General features: G+C 39.7%; 1 protein-coding gene across 1 annotated transcript in view; it reads left to right on the forward strand.

The window, feature by feature from the left end:
• Window positions 1-22,201, forward strand: part of ace (angiotensin I converting enzyme (peptidyl-dipeptidase A) 1) — a 59,086-nt gene that overhangs the window by 17,381 nt on the left and 19,504 nt on the right. Inside the window, exons 6-17 of the mRNA XM_073827827.1 lie at window positions 874-971; window positions 1,994-2,166; window positions 2,409-2,632; window positions 2,712-2,856; window positions 4,948-5,046; window positions 5,349-5,471; window positions 5,587-5,798; window positions 7,928-8,064; window positions 8,141-8,299; window positions 8,475-8,562; window positions 18,940-19,083; window positions 19,256-19,447. Of these exons, the coding sequence (XP_073683928.1) occupies window positions 874-971; window positions 1,994-2,166; window positions 2,409-2,632; window positions 2,712-2,856; window positions 4,948-5,046; window positions 5,349-5,471; window positions 5,587-5,798; window positions 7,928-8,064; window positions 8,141-8,299; window positions 8,475-8,562; window positions 18,940-19,083; window positions 19,256-19,447 (1,794 nt within the window). The remainder of the gene's footprint in view (window positions 1-873; window positions 972-1,993; window positions 2,167-2,408; window positions 2,633-2,711; window positions 2,857-4,947; window positions 5,047-5,348; window positions 5,472-5,586; window positions 5,799-7,927; window positions 8,065-8,140; window positions 8,300-8,474; window positions 8,563-18,939; window positions 19,084-19,255; window positions 19,448-22,201) is intronic.

Here is a 22,201-nt window from a genome sequence, read left to right on the forward strand (position 1 = left end):
AAGAAATTTCACATAAAAGACGTTTACATATAGTTCACAAGAGAAAATAATAGTTGAATTTATAAAAAAAGACCCTGTTCAAAGGTTTATACGCTTGATTTTTAATACTGTGTTGTTTGCTGAATGATTAACAATTGTTTTTTTTGTTAAGTGATGGTTGTTCATGAGTCCCTTGTTTGTTATGAACAGTTAAAATGCCTGCTGTTCTGCAGAAATATCCTTCAGGTCCCACAAATTCTTTGGTTTTTCAACATTTTTGTTTATTTGAACCCTTTCCAACAATGACTGTATGACTTTTGGATCCATCTTTTCACACTAAGAACAACTGAGGGATTCATATGCAACTATTACAGATGGTTCAAATGCTCACTGATGCTCCAGAAAGAAAAACAATGGATTATGAGCCAGGGGTGTAAACTCTTGAACAGCATGAAGTGGTGTACATTTTTCTTATTTTGCCTAAATATCATATTTTTTTCATTTAGTACTGCTCTTCAGAAGCCACAGAAGATACTTACATGTTTCCCAGAAGACAAAATAAGTTAAATTTACTCTGATCTTCAAATTCAAAAAGTTTTTCACCCCCAGCTCTTAATGCATTGTGTTTCCTTCTGGAGCATCAGTGAGCGTTTGAACCTTCTGTAATAGTTGCATAAGAGTCCCTCAGTAGTCCTCAGTGTGAAAAGATGGACCTCAAAATCATACAGGCAAAAAGCAGTTGTGATTTTTTCTGAAGAACAGATGTTCAGGACATTGCACATTGTGACCGTCATATATAACAATCGGAATTCAAAATATGTGGCTTTGTGATTACTGAGAAGGAAGTTTGGATGCTTGCGGTGATGTTCTCATTGTGTTTGGTATCTATTTCAGGCAACATGTGGTCACAAACGTGGAACAACATCTACAACATGATGATCCCTTTTCCTGACAAACCCAATGTAGATGTGACGGACACCATGGTTGCTAAAGTAAGCCCACAGAATGACATCTTGATGAGTAAATAATAGGGATGTAACAAATGTTTTTAAAATATATTTAAACTCCTTATTCTAAAATAAAAGGTCTTTAAAGTTGTGTTTTGGGCCATTATGCTTTGGCACAGTATCTGTCAAACAAATCAAAACCAAAAGCACAATATGGCTTAATCCCTTCATGAAGTCTGTTTTCACTGCGCATTTCAAAGCAAAGCGAAAGAGTGCACTTCGTTCAGACAATCAGCCCGTGATCCGGTGTTTTCCATGCCTCAAAACGGCTCAGTTCACAGTCAATGCAATGAACTTGTTTACAGCATGTGCTGTGAGTTTAGCGTGCTTTTTAGAATGCTTTGCCCACCAGTTCTAGTTTTTTTGCAGCAGATGTTTACAGCATTTCACTAGATTTGTGAGATGCATTTTTGTGAGCCTGTTTTCACTGAAGCTGGAGTTTTCCCATCAAATTTAAGGCTTAAAAGTGCAGTATGAATTGCTGACAGCTAGCAGTTTAAATGTGTAATGTTACTACAGTCAAAATATCTCTTTCAAGTGTAGAAATTAGGAAAGAAATAATGCAATTTCCCTACTATAGTGTAAAGCAAAAATAATGTATATATGTAATATGCATTTTCGTTTATTTTATAGTGCAATTGTTTTACAATATATGGCTATTACTGTCATAGGATAACAATAATATAAAATTGTTATTATTGTTCTAATTTGTTTGGCTTCCTGAAACACTAGTGTGAATGTAATTCAGACTGAGACTGTATACCACAAATAAAAAGAGGGTTGTGTCCCCTTAAAGTCAATTCACTGATATTTTATACTTTCAAAGTTCATTAGAAAGAATAATTTAACTTTAAAACATACAAAATTTTCATAATTTTTTTAAATATAGCAATAAATATCATATTGTGGACTTCGTATCGAGATATTATCGTATCATGAGATTTTGAAATTGTTAAATCCCTAGTAAATAGCGCTCCAGAGAGTGACAAAGTGATTTGTACCCACAGGGTTATAATGCTACTCACATGTTCCGGGTGTCCGAGGAGTTCTTCACCTCTCTGGGATTGCTCGAAATGCCTCCCGAGTTTTGGGACAAGTCCATGCTGGAGAAACCCTCTGATGGAAGGGATGTGGTCTGCCATGCCTCTGCCTGGGACTTCTACAACCGCAAAGACTTCAGGTACATTAATCATATCTCAGTAAAGTAGTTCATAGTTGCACAGTGGCCAAATGTGTTTTAGATGGTCTGATGTTAGAGTATTCCCTGAGGTAATATCCTCATCCTTGTTCTTAATCAGCTGTTTCAAAATATTGGAAGGGATTGGAAGGAATAGGCAGGAATTGTTGTAAAATAAAAAAATGACACAAATCACCATTAAATTAATTCCTAAGTAATATAGCAAAATGTTTGATCCCTGACAGAATCAAACAATGCACCACTGTGACAATGGAGCAGCTCTTTACTGTGCATCACGAGATGGGCCATATAGAATATTACCTCCAGTACAAAGACCTGCCAGTCAGCTACAGGGGTGGAGCCAATCCTGGCTTCCATGAGGCCGTAGGAGATGTGCTGTCTCTGTCTGTGTCCACACCCAAACATCTGCACACCATCGGACTCCTGGACCAAGTGACTGATGATGCTGGTAGGTGAAAGACGTCCAAATGATACTCATCATATAAAACTAAAATTATGACATTATAACGACGTATTTAAAATTCTAGAGAGTGACATCAACTACCTGTTGAAGATGGCTTTGGAAAAGATCGCCTTCCTCCCTTTTGGATACCTTATTGATCAGTGGCGATGGGGTGTGTTTAGTGGACGAACACCGCCTGAACGTTACAATGCAGAATGGTGGTACCTCAGGTAAAAAACAAACAAACAAAACAAACAAAAAACCCCTACTAGAATCAGCAATGGACACAGCTGGGTAGATTACTTACAAATTGTAATCCATTACTGATTCCAAATTGCATGAGAAAAACTGTATTAAGTAACGTAATCCATTAACACATTTTAGGTAATACTACTTTTAGAGTACTTTGACTTAACTCGTTTATCACATTGATTTAAATAGGATAATCTTGCACCATGTTGATATTAAAATACATTCAAAATACATTCTGTTTACTGATATTAACAACACAAAGTGCATTAAACATTTCTTTATCAGGGTTTCCCAAATTGGGGTTTGTGAAGGAACTGCAAGGGGTTTGAAAAGTAATAATAAATGAAATCATAAAAAAATTTAAATTAACACCAATTAAAATAAAACACTTATTACTGCTAGTTAATTGCTATTGTGTGAATATGTAATCATGTAATCAATAAAAAGTATTTTAAAATGTAATTTAGACTAATTAGAAATACTTCATTTTTGGAATCTGATTATGTAATCCAGAATACATGTAATCAACATGCAATGGATCATGTGTGCCATTATAATATGCCTGTACTGTGCTATATTTGTATATACACTGCCGTTCAAAAGTTTGGGATCAGTAAGACTTGTAATGTTTTTTAAAGTCTGTTTTGCTCAAAAATACAGAAAAAAAACCTTTAATATTGCAAAATGTTATTGCAATATAAAATAATGTTTTTTGTTTTACTATACTTTAAAATATAATTTATTCCTGTGATGTAAACTCCAGATGTTACTCCAGTCTTAAGTGTCACATGATCGTCAGAATACATTCTATTATGCTGATTTATTATTGGAATTATCAATGTTGGAATCGGTTGTGCTGCCAAATATTTTTTTGGAACCTGTGATTCTTTTTATTCAGGATTCTTTGATAATTAAGTTAAAAAGAACTGCATATATTCAAGATATAAATATTTTCTAACAACATAAATTTATGCTATCACTTTTTATTAATTTTACACATTCTTGGTGAATAAAAGTATTAATTTCTAATAAAAATGTACTGACCCCAAACATTTGAACAGTAATGTATATTGTTAGAAAACATGTACATAAAATAAATAAATGCTGTTCTTTTTAACCTTTTATTAATCAAAGAATCCTGTATCACAGGTTCCAAAAAAAAAAAAAAAAAAAAAAAATGCAGCACAACTATTTTCAACATTAATAATAAATCAGCATTAGAATGATTTCCGAAGGATCATGTGACACTGAAGACTAAAGTAATGGTGCTGAAAATGTAGCATTGTATCACAGGAATAAATTACATTTTAAAATATATTCACATAGAAAACAGCTATTTTAAATTGAAATAATATTTCACAAGATTATAGTTTTTCTGTATTTCTGTTCAAATAAACGCAGCCTTGATGTGCATAAGAGATGTCTTTAAAAACCATTAAAAATCGTACTGATCCCAAACTTTTGAGTGGCAGTGGACTTATACACAGTACACATACATATGTGCTTGTAGTGTACATGTATTGTAATGTGCAATCAATTTAATATTAGAAATATTAACAAACATATTTTGCTTACTTTTATATTTTTATTCACTACCATTCAAATGTTTGGGCTCAACAGGATTTTAACTTATTTCATTAAATTAATACTTTTACTTAGCAAGGATGTATTAAATTGACAGTAAAGACATTTATAATGTTACAAAAAATGACCGTTTAAAAACAAAAATTCTGAGCTGTAATTCTGAATATCTGATGCTGAATATCCAGCTTTGCATCACAGGAATACATTACATTTTAAGGTGGATTTAAATAGAAAATGGTTATTTCATAGTAATATTTCACAATATTGTAAAGTTTTGTTTGCTGCATTTTATTGAAATCTATGTAGCCTAGCTGACCATGACATACTTCTTTTAAAGTCAATCTTACTGACCCAAAACCTTTGAATAGTAGTGTAAATACAAGTTAAATGTCCTTGCATTTTTTCAAGCTATCAGCCAAGTAAGATAAGATAATTCTTTTACATGTAAACATTGTTTTAAATGTGAATATCTCCTCTATTATTAGGACAAAATACCAAGGCATCTGTCCACCAACCAGACGTACAGAGGAGCATTTTGATGCTGGAGCAAAATATCACATTCCTGGAAACACACCGTACATCAGGTGAGCTTCTAATCAGGAGCTACACTCTTAAAAATAAAGGTGCTTTAAAGGGTTCTTCAAGCGATGCCATAGAAGAACTAATTTCTTACCTTTTTAAAATCTGAAGAACCTTCTTTAGCACAAAGAACCTTTTGTGAAACAGAAAGGTTCTCCAGATGTTAAAGGTTCTTTATGGAGACAAAAAAGGTTCTTCTATGGCATCGTGAAGCACTTTTATTTTTAAGAGTGTACCCGTGCTAAATAAACCATCATTCATCAAAACTTATAATGTACACTAATTTCTCTCATTTAACCTCTTGTAGATACTTTGTGAGCTTCATTCTGCAGTTCCAGTTCCATCAGAAATTATGTCAGGAGGCTGGACATACTGGACCGCTGCACACATGCGATATCTACAGATCCAGAGAGGCTGGAGCTGCTTTAGAGTATGTATTGAGTATACAAAGTCACTGTTGGTGGTTTGGATGAAACTGCTGTATCATCACAATGAATGGAAAGTCTGTCCATTGGGATTAAGTGTTACTTTATTCTGTTTGAAAGGAAAGTCTTGCAGGCTGGCTCTTCAAAGCCTTGGACAGAGGTGCTACAAGAAGCTCTGGGCACTGACAGAATGGACGCTAGCGCCCTGATGAGCTATTTTCAGCCAGTTACTACCTGGCTGGAGGAACAGAATGCGAAAACGGGAGAGACGCTAGGCTGGCCTGATTTTAATTGGGTGCCACCGGTACCAGAAGGCTACCCTGAAGACATCGGTAAGAATCTGTGCAAACTATTTTTATTAGGACAGCCAGTTTGGCTTGGTAATTTAGTTAATTACATAAAAAATAACATATTGTGTTACAAATAACACATTTAATCATGTCCCCTAACCTGCACATGAACGCACCCGGTGGAAATGTTGTGTCTCTTAGCTGCAGAGTTGCCAAATCTATGTTTTTTAGGCTTAAAATAAGTGTGCTTGTACTGAATGTGCCATGCTCGAAACCTTAAAAGTATAATATTTGAATGCATTTATTTGGTCCATACATCAAAAGCAATATTTAAAATAAATGCTTTTTATTTGAATATATTTTAAAATGTAATTTATTCCTGTGATCAAAACTGAATTTTCAGCATCATTACTCTAGTCTTCAATTTCACATGATTCTTCAGAAATCATTCTAATATGCTGATTTGCTGATCAAGACACATATTTATTATTATTTTGAATATTTAAAATAGTTGAGTACATTTTATTTTCACAATAATTTGATGACTAGAAACCTCCAAAGATCAGTATTTATCTGAAATACAAAGTGTTTGTAACATTTTACACTATACCATATACCAAAGGCTTGGAATTATAGAAATTAATACTTTTATTTAGAAAGGCAGCTTTAAATTGTTCAAAAGTGATAAAGACATTTATAATGATTTCTATTTCAGATAAATGCTGTTCTTCTGAACCTTTTATTCATTAAAGAAACCTGAAAAATTTTACTTACAGTAGCTTTTCAACATAATAATAATAAATGTTTTCTGAGCCGCAAATTAGATTATTAGAATAATTTCTAAACATGTGACTGGAATAATGATGCTAAAAATTCAACCTTGAAATCACTGGAAAAAAAATACATTTGAAAATATATTCAAATAGAAAACAGTTATTTTAAATAGTAAAATATTTCAAATTTTACAGAATTTTAGATTTTGCTGTACTTTGGATCAAATAAATGCACTTTTAAAAAACATAAAACATCTTACTGTTCAAAAACTTGACTGGTAGTGTATTTAAAAAAAATGCACTTATAATGTGAAATTAATTCAATAATAGGCCATTTAAGTGTACTAAAAGCGTGTACATTTTCATGACTAAAGTTCTTAAAAAGTGCACTTTGTAAAATTATAAAAGTAAATTTTAATTCAAAGAAAAATATATATTTTTTAAATATTTTGATGTGTTGGATAAATGAAAAAGCTCTTAAATTCAACTAATTGCATTTCATGTATACTTTAAATATAATCCATTTTAATTTAATTGAAATGAACATGCAATTAAGCATCTAAAAACATCACATTCAGACTGCACTTAAGTATATTTTTTGAGAGCAAATTGTTTCCTTAGTGTCACTTAGTGGAATTTAAAAAATAAAGCATATTTTAAAACAACCTTTGTAAACATGCATTTCTATAACCGAATATTAATTTCTTTGAGGGAGATAAACCCATTATAGTAGTAAATTAACAAATAACTGGGATAAGGAAATGTATTTTGACAAAAAAAAAAAAAAAAAAAAAAAATCTGTTAAACTTCACCTTTAAGTACTCCTGCATTTAATAATTCCTTTATAACTTCATAAGTTCTCTCTTTTTTTTTAAATTATGCTAAAATGTATTTTAAATATACATTTGCATGTTTTTTCGTTAAGGACTATTTTTTTCCCTTTAATGTTAAAGTTACACAAGATTAGCCTTGATTTTGACATTTTAAAACACTGCTACCTTATTTGTGACCCTTCGACCACAAAACCAGTCATAAGGGTCAGTTTTTTGAAATTGAAAAATTGTGTACATCTGAAAGCTGAATAAATAAGCCTTTAATTGATGTATGCTTTGTTAGAATAGAACAATATTTGGCTGAGTTGTCTAAATGAAATTCTTAGCAATGCATATAACTAATCAAAAATTTAGTTTTGATATATTTATAGTAGGAAATGTAAAAAATGTCTTCATGGAACATGATCTTTACTTAATAATGATTTTTGACAAAAGAAAAAAATATCATTTTAACCCATACTATGTATTTTTGACTGGTTTTGTGGTCCAGGGTCACATATATCAGGCCTACAAAGCCTTCTCAGAAAATGACCAGAACTCATTCTCACACTTTTGAATCCCTCAGGTAAAGTAACAGATGAGATTCTGGCCAAAAAGTTCTTAGATGCATACAACAGCACCGCCGAGGAGGTCTGGAATGCTTACACTGAGGCCTCCTGGGCCTACAACACTGACATCACTGAAGCCAACAAGGAGATCATGGTGAGGCACCGGGGCATCCTTTATGCTACAAACACCGCTCATTCTCAGAGTCTCATACTGCAATTTTTGGTTTTAGCTGCAAAGAAACTTGGAGATGGCCAACCACACAAAGATCTATGGATTAGAGGCCCGAAAGTTCGACACCAGCGACTTCCAGGACGAGTCAGTGAAGAGAATCCTGACGAAATTGAGTGACCTTGAGAGAGCTGTACTTCCAGAAAAAGAGCTCATAGAGGTAAGGCAGACTGATATATAAACAGATAGATTTTCACATACTGAAAGATCAAAGAATCTACTTTTTTTGTCTGTGGTACGTAACTGGCAGCAGGTTACAGTTGTTTTTGTTAGAGATGAACTTGGGTTTTTCGAAAGACTACATTATGACTTCTCATATTTTTCCATCTTCATAGTACAATAATTTGCTAGCATCCATGGAGACCCTGTACAGTGTAGCCACTGTCTGCAAGGATGAATCAAATTGTTTGCCTCTAGATCCAGGTGAGTTCACTTACATTCATTTTTCTATACCGTTCAAGACTTTGGGTTCAGTTTTTATTATTATTGGTATAATTATTTACCAAGGGTGCATTAAATTGATTAAAAGTGACAGTAAAGACATTTATGTTACCAAATATTTTCAAATAAATGCTGTTCTTCTGAACATCCTATTAATAAAACCATTAGCATATATACATTTTTCACATTTCCGGGTTATGTCATGGTGAATAGGGGTGGCACGGTTCACAAAACCCACGATTCGGTTCGTATCATGGTTTTAGGTCACGGTTTTCGGTTCTGTACGGTTCTTGTTTTTGTTTTTTTTTCTTTTAATCTTTAACACTCCGGAAATTTACTTTGGCATATGATATGTAGCTCAATTATCCACAATTTAGGATACATTATTAAAAAAAAATGTTATATCATGTAATCATGCACAAACTGAATTGGACTTGACTTTAAGCACATTATTGGGACCATCTCTGAGGAAAGCTAGGGGAGATTTTGATACAGTAAGAGAGAAGACATTGATGACATGCTTTTCATTTATTTGGCAAAAACAGGAGAATGTGTATTGCTGTCTCTACAGGAATGTATGTGCCTTTTTAGCACATAAAGTTTGAACTGAAGAATTAACTTGCATTTATCAAACTGCCAACTTCAGTGTAGATCTTACAAAAATTGTATTTTTTAAAAGGAAAAGAGAGGAACTCTTTAAGCTCTGTCTTTTAAACAAGTGATTGGTTGGTTCATGTCACATGACCTGCGGTGCGCCTGCGGCATTCTGAAAAGTTGAGTTGTTTTTATCTTGATGCGGCGCGAACGCGCCTGGAAAAAACGAGCTTACATTACATTATGAGCGCGCATACCGCGCGTCTGCATTTGAAATAATGAACTTGAGCGCGCAAAAGACGCTACATGTGAACAACCCCTTATACGACGCTGGTGCATCCTTCCTTATCTCTCCCACTTGCCATTTCTCCACATGACGTAACCTGCAGCACTCCGCTTTTACTGTCTGTATGTCCACACACACCTCTTGTTTCGCACAAAAAGGACACTCACTACGTGCACGAGGCTACTTTGCGCATGCGTTGGACCGTGTGACGCACACACGTTCCGAACCGAGACAAGCAAACCGAACGGTTCGGATGTTTTTCCATGTACCGTGCCACCCCTAGTGGTGAATGGAAGTTTTTGCATTTCCATTTGGCCAAAAGGCAAAAGAAAAATCCCACAACAGTGTTATTACCACTTTCAAACATAGGAAAAAGACTAGAGTAAAAGCTGCTTAAATTCAGCTGTGCATCACAGGAATGAATTATATTTTAAAACGTATTCAAACAGAAAACAGTTCTTCTAAATTATATTTTTAAAAATATTCAAATAGAAAACTGCTTTTAAACTGTAATAATATTTCACAATATTACTGTTTGTACTATATTTTTTTATCATATATGCAGCCTTGGTGAGCAGAAGTATCACGGTTTCCACAACATATATTAAGCAGCACAACTGCTTTCAACATTGATAATAATAGGAAATGTTTCTTGAGCCAAGAATTAGCATATGGACCTTTATTTGCATTTCTGTATTCTATAGCGGTGAATGGGAAAAATTTAGTTTTTGCGTTCCCATTTGGTCAAATAGCAATAAATAAATAAATAAAATGTGACCCTGGACCACAAAACCAGTCATAAGGTTAAATTTTACAAAACTGAGATGTACACATCATATGAAAGCTCAATAAATAAGCTTTCTATTGATGTATGGTTTGTTAGGATAGGACAATATTTGGCCGAGATACATCTATTTGAAAATCTGGAATCTGAGGGTGCAAAAAAATCAAAATACTGAGAAAATCACCTTTAAAGTTCCCCAAATTAAGTTCTTAACAATGCATATTACTAATCAAAAATTACATTTTGATATATTTATAGTAGGAATTTTACAAAATATCTTTATGGAACATGATCTTTACTTAATTTCCTAATGATTTTTGGCATAAAAGAAAAATCAATAATTTTGACCCATACAATGTATTTTTGGCTATTGCTACAAATATACCCCAGCGACTTAAGACTGATTTTGTGGTCCAGGGTCACAAATAAATAAAATTAAAAAATCCCACAACAGTTTATTCACCACTTTAAAAAGAGGAAAAAGACTGGTGTAAAAGCTGGTAAAAATTCACCTTTGCATCAAAATAATAAATTATATTTTTAAAAATATTCATATGAAAATCAGTGCTTTCAAACTGTAATAATATTACACAATAGTACTGTTTTTACTGTATTTTTGATCAAATAAATACAGCCTTGGTGAGCAGATGTATCACGGTTTCCACAACATATATTAAGCAGCTTAACTGCTTTCAACATTGATAATAATAGGAAATGTTTCTTGAGCAGAGAATTTGCATATGGACATTTTTCACATTTTTAGGTTCTTTTGTGGTGAATGGGAGAAATGTAGTTTTTACGTTTCCATCTGGTCAAATAGCAAAAGAAAAATCCCACAACAGTGCATTCACCACATTCAAAAATCAGAAGACTAGTGTAAAAGCTGCTAAAAAAATTCAGCTTTGCATCAATTTCAAAAGAATAAATTATATTTTTTTAAATATTCAAACAGAAAAGTGCTTTTAAACTGTAATAATATTTCACATTATTTCTGTTTTTACTGTATTTTTGATCAAATAAATGCAGCCTTTGTGAGCAGATGTATCACAGTTTCCACAACATATATTAAGCAGCACAACTGCTTTCAACATTGATAATAATAGTTTGTTTCTTGAGCCAAACATGAGTATATGGACCTTTTTTCGCATTTCTGTATTCTATAGCGGTGAATGAGAAAAAAAATGTAGTTTTTGTTATCCCATTTGGTCAAATAGCAAAAGGAAAATCCCACAACAGTTTATTCACCACTTTCAAAAAGAGGAAAAAGACGTAAAGCGTAAAAGTTGTTAAAAATTCACCTTTCGAACAAATGAATACAATTTTTTTTTACAAATATTAAAATAAAAATCAGTGCTTTTAAACTGTAATAATATTTTACAATATTACTGTTTTTACTATATTTTGGATCAAATAAAAGCAGCCTTGATAAGCAGAAGTATCATGGTTTCCACACATATATTAAGCAGCACAACTGCTTTCAACATTGATAATAATAGGAATGTTTCTTGAGCAGAAAATTAGCATATGGACCTTTTTTCCCATTTTCAGGTTCTACTGTGGTAAATGGGAAAAATATAGTTCCCTTCCGGGAACTCGAGCCGCGTCAGGAACGCTATGGGGAACGCCATTGGCGGGCCGCACTCTGAACTGTGTATAACAACCAATGAAATGACGGGAGTGACGTCACAGGCGCGGTGACGTCATCGACCGGGAAGTATAAAACGCGTGCGTTTGAAGCCGGCGGCAGCTTTTGTCATTCAGCGAGAGCGCTCTGTGTCTGTCTCGGTCATACTGCTGTTTTTTCGTGCCAGTTTGCACGGCTTTTATTTGAGTAGTATGACCTTTAAAATGCAACCATGGGGGAAAGAAGTGTTACGAAACTAGGCGGTACAAGCAGCCACATAGATAGTGTGTTCCTCCCTGCCAATGCTTTATTGTTGGTGGGGATACACACAGTCTATGTGTGATCTGCTTGAGTGTAGAGCACGCACAGTCAGCCCTCGAAAAGGCTGACTGTCCACAGTGTGAGCGTAAAAATCTCCACTGCGGGTGCTCCACGGAAGGCTCTCTTCGAGGAGGGAGCCTTCGCCAGCGTTTCTCGCGGGTCTGGCCCCGCTTCCGCCGAGACGGAGCGGTTGCTGCACTCGCTGAGATCGCGGCTCGATCTATTAGAGGGACCGGAAACGGGTGTTTTAAAAATACCCTATCTCTTCTCCTATCTGGTGGATCGGTAAACCTTTTTTCTGGATGAGGAAGCCCGCAATGCGGTTACTTCCCTCCAGGAAAGGTTTTCAACGCTTTCCATATCTTCCTCCAAGGAGGTTGATGTGAAGTGCGTTGTCAAAAGTATTCAACCGCCCCCCCTGATCGCCTCAGTATGATGAGCTGGTGGTTGTGCTGACTGTGCATTAGCTAAATAAGCAAATATGAGCCGCAGAAAAGCAAACGTTTTGCTTCCTGCGGACTAAGTCAGCACTTCCAAACGGAGCTTTCTGTCTTTCCCGATCTACATTGAGTTTTAGATCTAGGAAAAACTAGAAAGTAAAGATGACGCCGCGGGTTGAACAGACGCTATCAGCCTCTGTTCCCCGGTCTAGGCATCATTTTTTGAAGGCTCCGTCTTTGCTCTTCAGGCCGCCTAATAAAACTTCAGGCTTGATGAGCAAATGAACACGTGTCGGGGTTCCTGACGGGAAAGATTTAAACCCCAGCCGTGTACCAGCTCTCCACATCAGAGGCGCAGAAACAGAGCGTTGCCGCCCGCGTTCCTCCGGCTATGCCTAGAGGACCCGGAAAGCAACGCTCTAAGTCGGGGGCTTCCAAGAAAAAGAAGAGGTTCGACCTGAGGGTCGTCCTCCTATATAGGAAGTCCTCGCCTAAACGGCCCTGACGGTTGTGGCTCAGGGCCGTTGAGGGCAGCCCCTCGCGAGGGGGTTTGCACCGTACCTCCGGGTGCGGGTTTCAGACCCCTTCGTGGCCCTCAGGAGATGAGTCAGCTAACCCTGCCAGTGTTACAGGGCGTGGCGATCTCCCGCGAACATCCTCTAGCTGTCCCGCCCGGAAACGTAGCGGCCCTGGAGAGTTCGCAGCCCCCGCGGGGGACTTCCGAGGAGCTAGTTCAGGAGCTTCCTGCCAGCTTGCTGTTACAGGTCTCCGAGTTAGTTCCTCGAGTAAATCCAGACACCAGTCTCGAGAGGCTGGTACCCTAAGTAAACTCTCTGGCAGCGTGGAAACTACTGCCAAATGTTTCAAAGTGGGTCCTGCGTACTATAGAGAAAGGTTACACTATTCAGTTCGGCGCCAAGCCGACACCTTTCAGCGGGGTAAACCCCGAGCAGGGTCTGGAACAGGAAGTCAGTACAGGAAGTTTCTCAGGCTCGCTTTCGGGGGCAAAGCTCACCAATACAGAGTACTTCCTTTCGGCCTAGCTCTCACCCGAACTTTCACGAAGTGTGTGGATGCTGCTCTGGCTCCTCCGTGATTCCAGGACATCCGCATACTCGACTGGTCGATTCTGGCCAGCTCAGAATAATTAGCGGCTCAACATCGAGGTGTTGTTCTCGCTCTCATGAAAGAATTGGGGTTGAGACTCAACACCAAGAAGGGTGTGATTTCTAAAAACCACTTATCTAGGTGTAGTCTAGGATTCGACCACGATGCAGGCACGAATGTCACCTGCTCGGTTCGAGTCGATCCTTACTGCAGTAAAAGTGGTCAAACTAGGCCCGTCACCCACTGTCTACAGTCCCTAGTACTGTTAGGTCTTATGGCAGCCGCTTCCAACGTGATACCTTTTGGACTGCTGCTTATGAGACCACTTCAGTGGTGGCTCAAACCAGGCGGTTCTACGTGCCTTGGCCATGTGGAAGAAACCCTGGTTTCTCTCTCAGGGTCCGGTTCTGGGAGCTCCTCGTCGCCGCGTCATGCTAGCGACGGACGCATCCCTCACCGGATGGGGAGGCGGTCATGAGTGGCCGCTCAACCCAAGGCTTGTGGAGCAATCCCATCTCTCCTGGCACACAAATCGCCTAGAGATGCTAGCCGTGTTCCACGCCCTGAAGTGTTTCCTTCCAGAAGGTATCCGCTCACGCCCCTTATATAAGCTGGCGTACCGGATTCTCCTATGGTCTTAAGGAAAGACTTCTCTCCCTGAGAGCAGTCCAGTATCTCTGGACGTGGGAGCAGACGTCCTGCCAGGCAGGGGCTGAGGCCCGGGGAATGGATGCTTCACCCAGAGGTGGTGAAGCAGATCTGGAGAACATTTGGCCAGGCACAGGTGGCCCTGTTTGCGACTCAAGAGACATCGCACTGTCCCCTCTGGTACTCTCTAGTTCCTCCAGCTCCACTGGGGCTGGATGCCATGGCACAGACGTGGCCGAGGCTGCGTCTGTACGCCTTTCCCCTGATCGCTCTGCTCCCGGGAGTTCTGGAACGGGTCCGTCGGTTTCAAGTGCGGCTGCTACTAGTAGCCCCGTACTGGCCGGCACGAGTATGGTTCTCGGACCTGGTATCTCTCCTAGACGGCTCTCCGTGGGAGATTCCCGTCAGGAGGGACCTCCTGTCTCAGGCTGGGGGCGCAATATGCCACCCCCACCCAGAGAAGTGGAGGTTATGGGTGTGGCCCCTGAGGGGGCACAACTCATAGGAGCGGGTCTCTCAACCGAGGTTGTTGAGACCCTTCTCCAATCCAGAGCTCCCTCTACGAGGAAACTGTATGGCCTTAAGTGGAACTTATTCGCGAGATGGTGCCGCGAGCGCCACCTGGACCCAGTCAACTGCCCGGTCGGTACAGTTCTGGAGTTCCTACAGTCTCGCCTTTCCGCAGGGCTAGCTCACTCCACCCTGAGGGTTACGTGGCAGCTATAAGCGCCTACCACGCCCCTCTAGGTGGCCTCTCAGTGGGCAAGTGCCCCCTGGTCACACGTTTCCTCCACGGTCGGGAGATCGAGGCTTCATCAGGAAGTAATGAAGCATGGAGACTCAGAAGTTGGGACCTCTGGCGACTCGATAGATATCGCAAGGTTCTCTCTGGTTCTCCTTAGTGCCTCCAGGTCCGCCCGGACTGGACGCCATAGTACAGACGTGGCTGAGGCTGCGTCTGTACACATTCTCCCGATCACTGTGCACCCTGGAGTTCTGGAAAGAGCATGCCGGCATCGTCACGGCTAGTCCAACCATGGCCTTGGACCTTCCCTCTCAAGCTGGGGGCGCGGCCTGCTACCCCCACATGGAGAGGTAGAAAGTTATGAGTATGGCCCCTGGGGGGGCGCAACTCATAGACTCGGGTCTCTCAACCGAGGTTGTTGAGACCCTGCTCCTATCCAGAGCTCCCTTCACGAGGAAACCTTAAGTGGAACCTGTTTGCTTCATGGTGTCACGAACACCATCTAGACCAAGTTACTGCCCGTTGGTACAGTACTGAGTCCTCGCAAACCCACAAAACCAGCTCACTCCATCCTGAGGGTGTTCGTGGCGGCTTATTGGCCTACCACGCCCCTCGTGGTGGCTTGTTGGTATGGTTTCCTCGGTGGTGCACTCAGGTTGAGACCCTGAGGGGTCTCAAGCCTCTATTACCTCCATTCTTGGAGTGCGACCAATGGGAAGTATATCTGTCCAGTATGCGCACTGGGCACATACGGCCACAAAGAAAGCATGTGGCACGTTCAGAGCTATCAGTAGATGGATCACAGATGCCATTCCTACTACTTCCAAGTCCTCTGGTCTCCCAGCTCCATGGGGAGCCAAGACTTACTCCTTCTGAGGCTGCCTGCCTCCAAAAAGCTCTGACAGCAGGTGTCCCCCTCCAGGACATCTGCAATGCTGCGGGTTGGTCCTCGCCCCTGACAATTGGTCCTCGCCCCTGACATTTGTCAGGTACTATGAGCTTGACCTCAGAGCCGCTCCAGGCTCGGCTGTACTCTCGGCCTAGTGCGCTAGGCCTAGAGGGTTAGCCACCTCCCTAGCCAGGAGGAGACTTCTCAAGGCGCATTCTTTCCGCGGAAAGAAGAGAAGTCGTTTTCGCCACGACGCTCCTCGTGTGCCCGAGGGCCGAGGAGTGTCCCTGCATCCTCGCGAGCCTGAGGGCCGAGGAGCAGACCTAAAGCCTCTTGTCCGTGTAATGCTAGTCAAAGGCTCATACTCTCACGTCCCGGTATGCTTACCAGGCCGAGCTTCCGGTCCCTCTTGTTCTGGTTACTCCCAGACAAAGGACTAAGACTCCTCGTGAGCCCGAGGGCCGAGGAGTACCTCTCGCACTGGCTGGCGAACCAGGCAGAGGTCACGGTTCTCGTGTGCCTGAGGGCCAAGAACTGCACAGCCCTCTTGTCCGCGGAATGCTAGACAATGGCTTAATTCTCCTCGTGTTCTGACGCAGGATGCTATCAGACCGAGTGTATTTCGGTCCCTCTGGTTTCTGGCTTTCCCCAGACCAAGGACTAAGACTCCTCGTCTGCCTTCAAATAAGGCCAAGGAGTGCCTCATGCACTGGCTGGCTACCAGGCTGAGGCCCCTACTGTCTTCCCCGTGAGCCCGAGGGCCAGGGATTGCAGTGCCCTCTTGTCCGCGTAATGCTAGACAATGGCTTATTCCCTCGCGTCCTGGCGGAGCTCCAGGCCGAGCCTTGGGTCCCTCTTGTTCTGGCTGAACCCCCAGACAAAGGATCACCCTCTCCTCGTGTGCCCGAGGGCCGAGGAGCCTTGAGGTCAAGCTCACCGTCCTCGTGGGTCTGCGGACCGAGGACTTCCCACACCATCTGTCCGCCGAGTGCTAGACAGTGGTCATTCGGTCCCTCTTGCTCTGGCTAACTCCCAGACAAAGGACTAAGACTCTGCGTGTGCCTGAGGGCCGCGGAGTACCTCTCGTTCTGGCTGGCGACCAGACAGAGGAAGACCTCCATTCCTCGTGTGCCTGCGGGCCGAGGAGCACTCTTGGGGTCGAGTGCACTGTCCTTGTGGGTCTGCGGACCGAGGACTACCTAACACCATCTGTCCGCCGAGTGCTAGACAGTGGTCGTTGCAGTCCCTCTTGTTCTGGCCACTCCCAGACAAAGGACTAAGACTCCTCGTGTGCCCGAGGGCCGAGGAGCACCTCTCGCTCTGGTTGGAGACCAGACAGAGGTAGAACCCCATTCCCCGTGTGCCTGCGGGCCGGGGAGCACTCTTGAGGTCGAGTGCATTGTCCTCCTGGACCAAGGACTACCTACACCATCTGTCCGCCGAGTGCTAGACAGTGGTCATTTGGTCCCTCTTGTTCTGGCTAACCCCCAGACAAAGGACTAAGACTCTGCGTGTGCCTGAGGGCCGCGGAGTACCTCTCGTTCTGGCTGGCGACCAGACAGAGGAAGACTACCATTCCTCGTGTGCCCGAGGGCCGAGGACTACAGGGCCTTTTTGTCCGCGGAATGCTAGACAAGGGCTCTTTCCTTTCCACCCTGGTTGAGCAGACACTCGCAGGGCTCGGAAATTATGGGGGCGTTGGTAGTCTCGTTCCCCATAGCGTTCCTGACGCGGCTCGAGTTCCCGGAAGGGAACGTCTCGGGTTACTATTGTAACCTTAGTTCCCTGAGGGAACGAGACGCCGCGTCTCGGACCATAATTCCCGCACCCTGCGGCGCTCGCTTCATTCCTAAAAGAGCTGCCGCCGGCTTCAAACGCACGCGTTTTATACTTCCCGGTCGATGACGTCACCGCGCCTGTGACGTCACTCCCGTCATTTCATTGGTTGTTATACACAGTTCAGAGTGCGGCCCGCCAATGGCGTTCCCCATAGCGTTCCTGACGCGGCGTCTCGTTCCCTCAGGGAACTAAGGTTACAATAGTAACCCGAGACGTTTTTATGTTTCCATTTGGTCAAATAGCAAAAGAAAAATCCCACAACAGTGTATTCACCACTTTTGAAATTTGAAAGAGGAAAACATTCAGCTTTGCATCACAGGAACAAATTCTATTTTAAAATGTATTCAAATATAAAACAGTATTTTTAAATAATAATATTTCACAATATTACTGTTTTTACTGTATTTTTGATCAAATAAATGCAGCCTTGGTGAGCCGAAATATCATCGTTTCCACAACATATATTAAGCAGCACAACTGCTTTTAACACTGATAATAATAGGAAAGGAGCAGAGAATTAGCTTATGGGCCTTTTTCACATTTCTGGGTTCTACTGTTGTGAACGGGGGAAATACAGTTTTTGCATTACCATTTGGTCAAAAGAAAAATCCCACAACAGTGTTATCACCAAAAGACTGAAGTAAAAGCTGCTAAAAAATTCAGCTTTGCATCACAGGAATAAATTATATTTTTAAATCTATTCAAATAGAAAACGCTTCTTGTAAACTCTAATAATATTTCATAATATTACAGTTTTTACTGTACTTTTGATCAAATAAACGCAGCCTTGGTGAGCATAAGAGGTTTTCAAAAACGTAAGTCTTACAGACGCCAAAGAATTAGAACTTTTAGACATGACTTTTAAGAAACTGTTTTGATGTTTTAAAAGTTATGCACATGCTTTGCATACACTCACTGTGCCCTTTTCTGTCTTTTGTTAGTTACACTAACCGCAAACTGTTCGTAGTGGAACAGCAAACAATGAAAATGCTTACAGAGTCTGTTTTTCATATCAGAGTCTGCCAAGTTGATTACTATAACCCCCTTATGCTGTTTTGATGTGTTTGTGTTTTGTTTTCCAGATCTGAATAAGATCATGGCCGAGTCCAGGGATTATGACGAGCTGCTGTTCGCCTGGCAGGGTTGGCGTAATGCCTCGGGCAGAGAGCTCCGCAGCAGCTACAAGAGATATGTCGAGCTTGCCAACTTAGCTGCAGTGAGCAATGGTAAGTGCCTGAAAATAAAGCAGTTTTTGTATAAGGACCTCTTGCAACACGTTAGTTTTCAGGCTATATTTTACAAACTTTTTCCAAGTAGCAATAAATGCTGACTCGCATTAAGAATAGTTTGTGAGGGCTTTAAATGAAGCTCCAATGTTAACTGTTTATCTAATACTAGGTCACACGGATAATGGGGCATTCTGGCGTTCCCTGTATGAGACCCCCACCTTTGAAGCGGATCTGGAGGCCTTGTGGAAAGATCTAGAACCACTCTACCTCAACGTTCATGCCTATGTGCGCAGGGCCCTGTACAAGAAATATGGAGCAGAACGCATCAACCTTAAAGGACCAATTCCAGCTCATCTGCTCGGTGAGAGATGAAATATACATACTGTAATAACATGCTTTGGTTAGTAAATGTCCTACCAAAAACAAGCAGTACATGTAACATTATCTAAACTAACATTTCAATCATTAAATTACTATTGTTTTGAATTAATAAGTGCAGTTAGTAATAATATTACATGTTTATTTCTTGGGAACGCACACATAAAACGCTGACACAAGATAAAACGAAACTCTTAACAACAGTATTGAGAAAAACCCTAACTTTTATAGGGAACATTTTAAAAATTCTAGTTTATAGTATCATACTCAACTGACCAACAGCTTCAGTGAATATAAAAGGAGTGCTCTTTACTTTCTTTGTGTGTACAGTACAGACCAAAAGTTTGGACACGCCACTCAGAAGGTGTGTCCAAACTTTTGGTCTGTACTGTAGACATGAATTCAACTGAAAAAACCTGTGAAAAATATATTTCAGGTGGTCAAATAGCAAATAGTGGAGCTCTGCAGCCACCTACTGGTAAAAGTTTTTTTTTTTTTACTTTAAAAAAATCTTACATTAAACCATGTGAAATTATCCATGTTATCCCCATGAATTAAAGTTAGAAATGTGGGGCTTTTAAAAAGTGAATTTTACATAAAAAAGCAGTTTTTGCATAAAAACCCATTTAAAAAAATATTTATTTATTAATTTATATATATTTAAAAAATATCACTAACCCACTGAAAACTGCACAAATGTAGGGTAAAAACTTTAATAAACAGAAAAATATACAGTACAGACCAAAAGTTTGGACACACCTTCTCATTCATTTGAATGAGAAGGTGTGTCCAAACTTTTGGTCTGTACTGTAATTCAGTAACAATTTGAACTTTTTGACTTTCATCACACTTTGTGAACTTAATAAATCAGTATATAAAGTGTCAAGCTTTGACAAAATTAGATTTTGATTCGATATTAATTGTGGGCAATATTAAATCTGCACTTCGAAATTTCTACTGGAATAGTAAACCATCTGGAGTTTTGGATACTCTTCACTTTAGTCATATTATGATTTAGGACACACTAATTCTAATTCTAAATACTATTTAGCATGAATGTGAATTGGGACGCAGCAATTGTTTATGATTAATGGAGAAAACGTTTACCATAATTTTTGTGTACACACACCACAGGCACATAATTATGTTCAAAAACGCTGAAATTTTTGCATAACAGGTCCCCTGTAAACTGACAACAACCTGTCATCAAAGTCAAACAACAAAGAAAATAGAAAACCATGCACTGCTTTTGACTGAATAACTTCAGTAGCTTTAAAAAATATATTTAATTCAGTGTCAAATGAAGCTTTTGAGGATTTTTGACAAATGAAGACTTTATTCTAAATTGACACTTACTACTGTACTGCATGTATACTTTTACATACATGGCAGTTCTATTCTTGTACCATCTCTACTTTCAATTTTTTACCTAAACTTTATGACACAGATAAGTTGCAGTGTGTACATGTAAACTGATGTAAGACGCATTTTATCATTTCAATCAGAAATAATGTAAAATAAATGAAACAATTACAAACACTACAAACATGCATTTACATTCCTCTCACTCAACAAAAAAAAAAATCACGTAAATTTAGCAGTGGTCAGAACAGAAAAAGAAACAAAAATATACACTACCAGTCAAACGTTTCTGAACAGTAATATTTTTTGTTTTTTAAGAAGTATCTTCTGCTCACCAAGCCTGTACTCATTTTAAGTAAATAAAACCAGTAAAATGTTGAAATATTTCTGCCATTTAAAATAACTGCTTTCTATTTGAATATAGTTTATAAATGTAATTTATTCCTGTGATTTTCAAAAAAAAAAAAAAAAAAAACATTAAAAATCTTACCGTTCAAAAACATCTGACTGGTAGTGTAAGTAAAAACAAACACAAATTATAGTGCCATTCACTATAAACATTTATTATAAACTCCCAGCCAAAATATTTAAAGCAAAACTGAAACTAGCGGCGTGGTTGCTGGAAAATGCGCAATACAAACTCACTTGCCTTTCTTATTCATCACCAATCCAAATTACAATCCAAACTTGCCGCTTTGCGCTCGACCTTAATTGCTTTATATAAATCGCAACACATTTCAGGTGATAAAAAAAACATGATTTATAATCCGAAAAAGTACTATATCAAGTCTACAGAGAATTGTAAGCATTTTATTAAAACAAATGAACACTTTCACATTTTAAAAACAAGTAACTATTTACAAATGTGCCAGTTTTACACAGGGTGTATATTTTGACTTTTTATTTTGTATCTGATAGGGCTGCACGATTAATCGCACGATGTTGTGAGGTGCGTTTAGTCAATGAAGCCGGTACTTTGATTAGTAGTAAATCTCCATCACGTGCGTTCAGCTGGAGCGTTCAGAGGCGTAAATCACTGACAAGCTACGCCAAATCGCGTTCAAAATCGCATTCGATTCGATGTCAGTGATTTACGTCTCTGTGTATTAATTGCTGCTCCAGCTGAACGCACGTGATGGAGATTTACTACTAATCAAAGTACCGGCTTCATTGACTAAACGCGCCTCACAACATCGTGCGATTAATCGTGCAGCCCTATCTGAGTTGTGTGGTTTGAATGCTGCAGCCTTCAAATATTGACTAGGCGCTTATGTTTAGCGAAGCGGCACAGAGCTGAAAAAGGCATAAGCCGTTATATACCACACTACATGCTAGGGCTGTGCAATTAATCGAAATTCATTAAATGGGACGTGCT

The sequence above is a fragment of the Garra rufa genome, chromosome 22 (assembly GCF_049309525.1).
Source record: "Garra rufa chromosome 22, GarRuf1.0, whole genome shotgun sequence".
Taxonomy (NCBI): domain Eukaryota; kingdom Metazoa; phylum Chordata; class Actinopteri; order Cypriniformes; family Cyprinidae; genus Garra; species Garra rufa.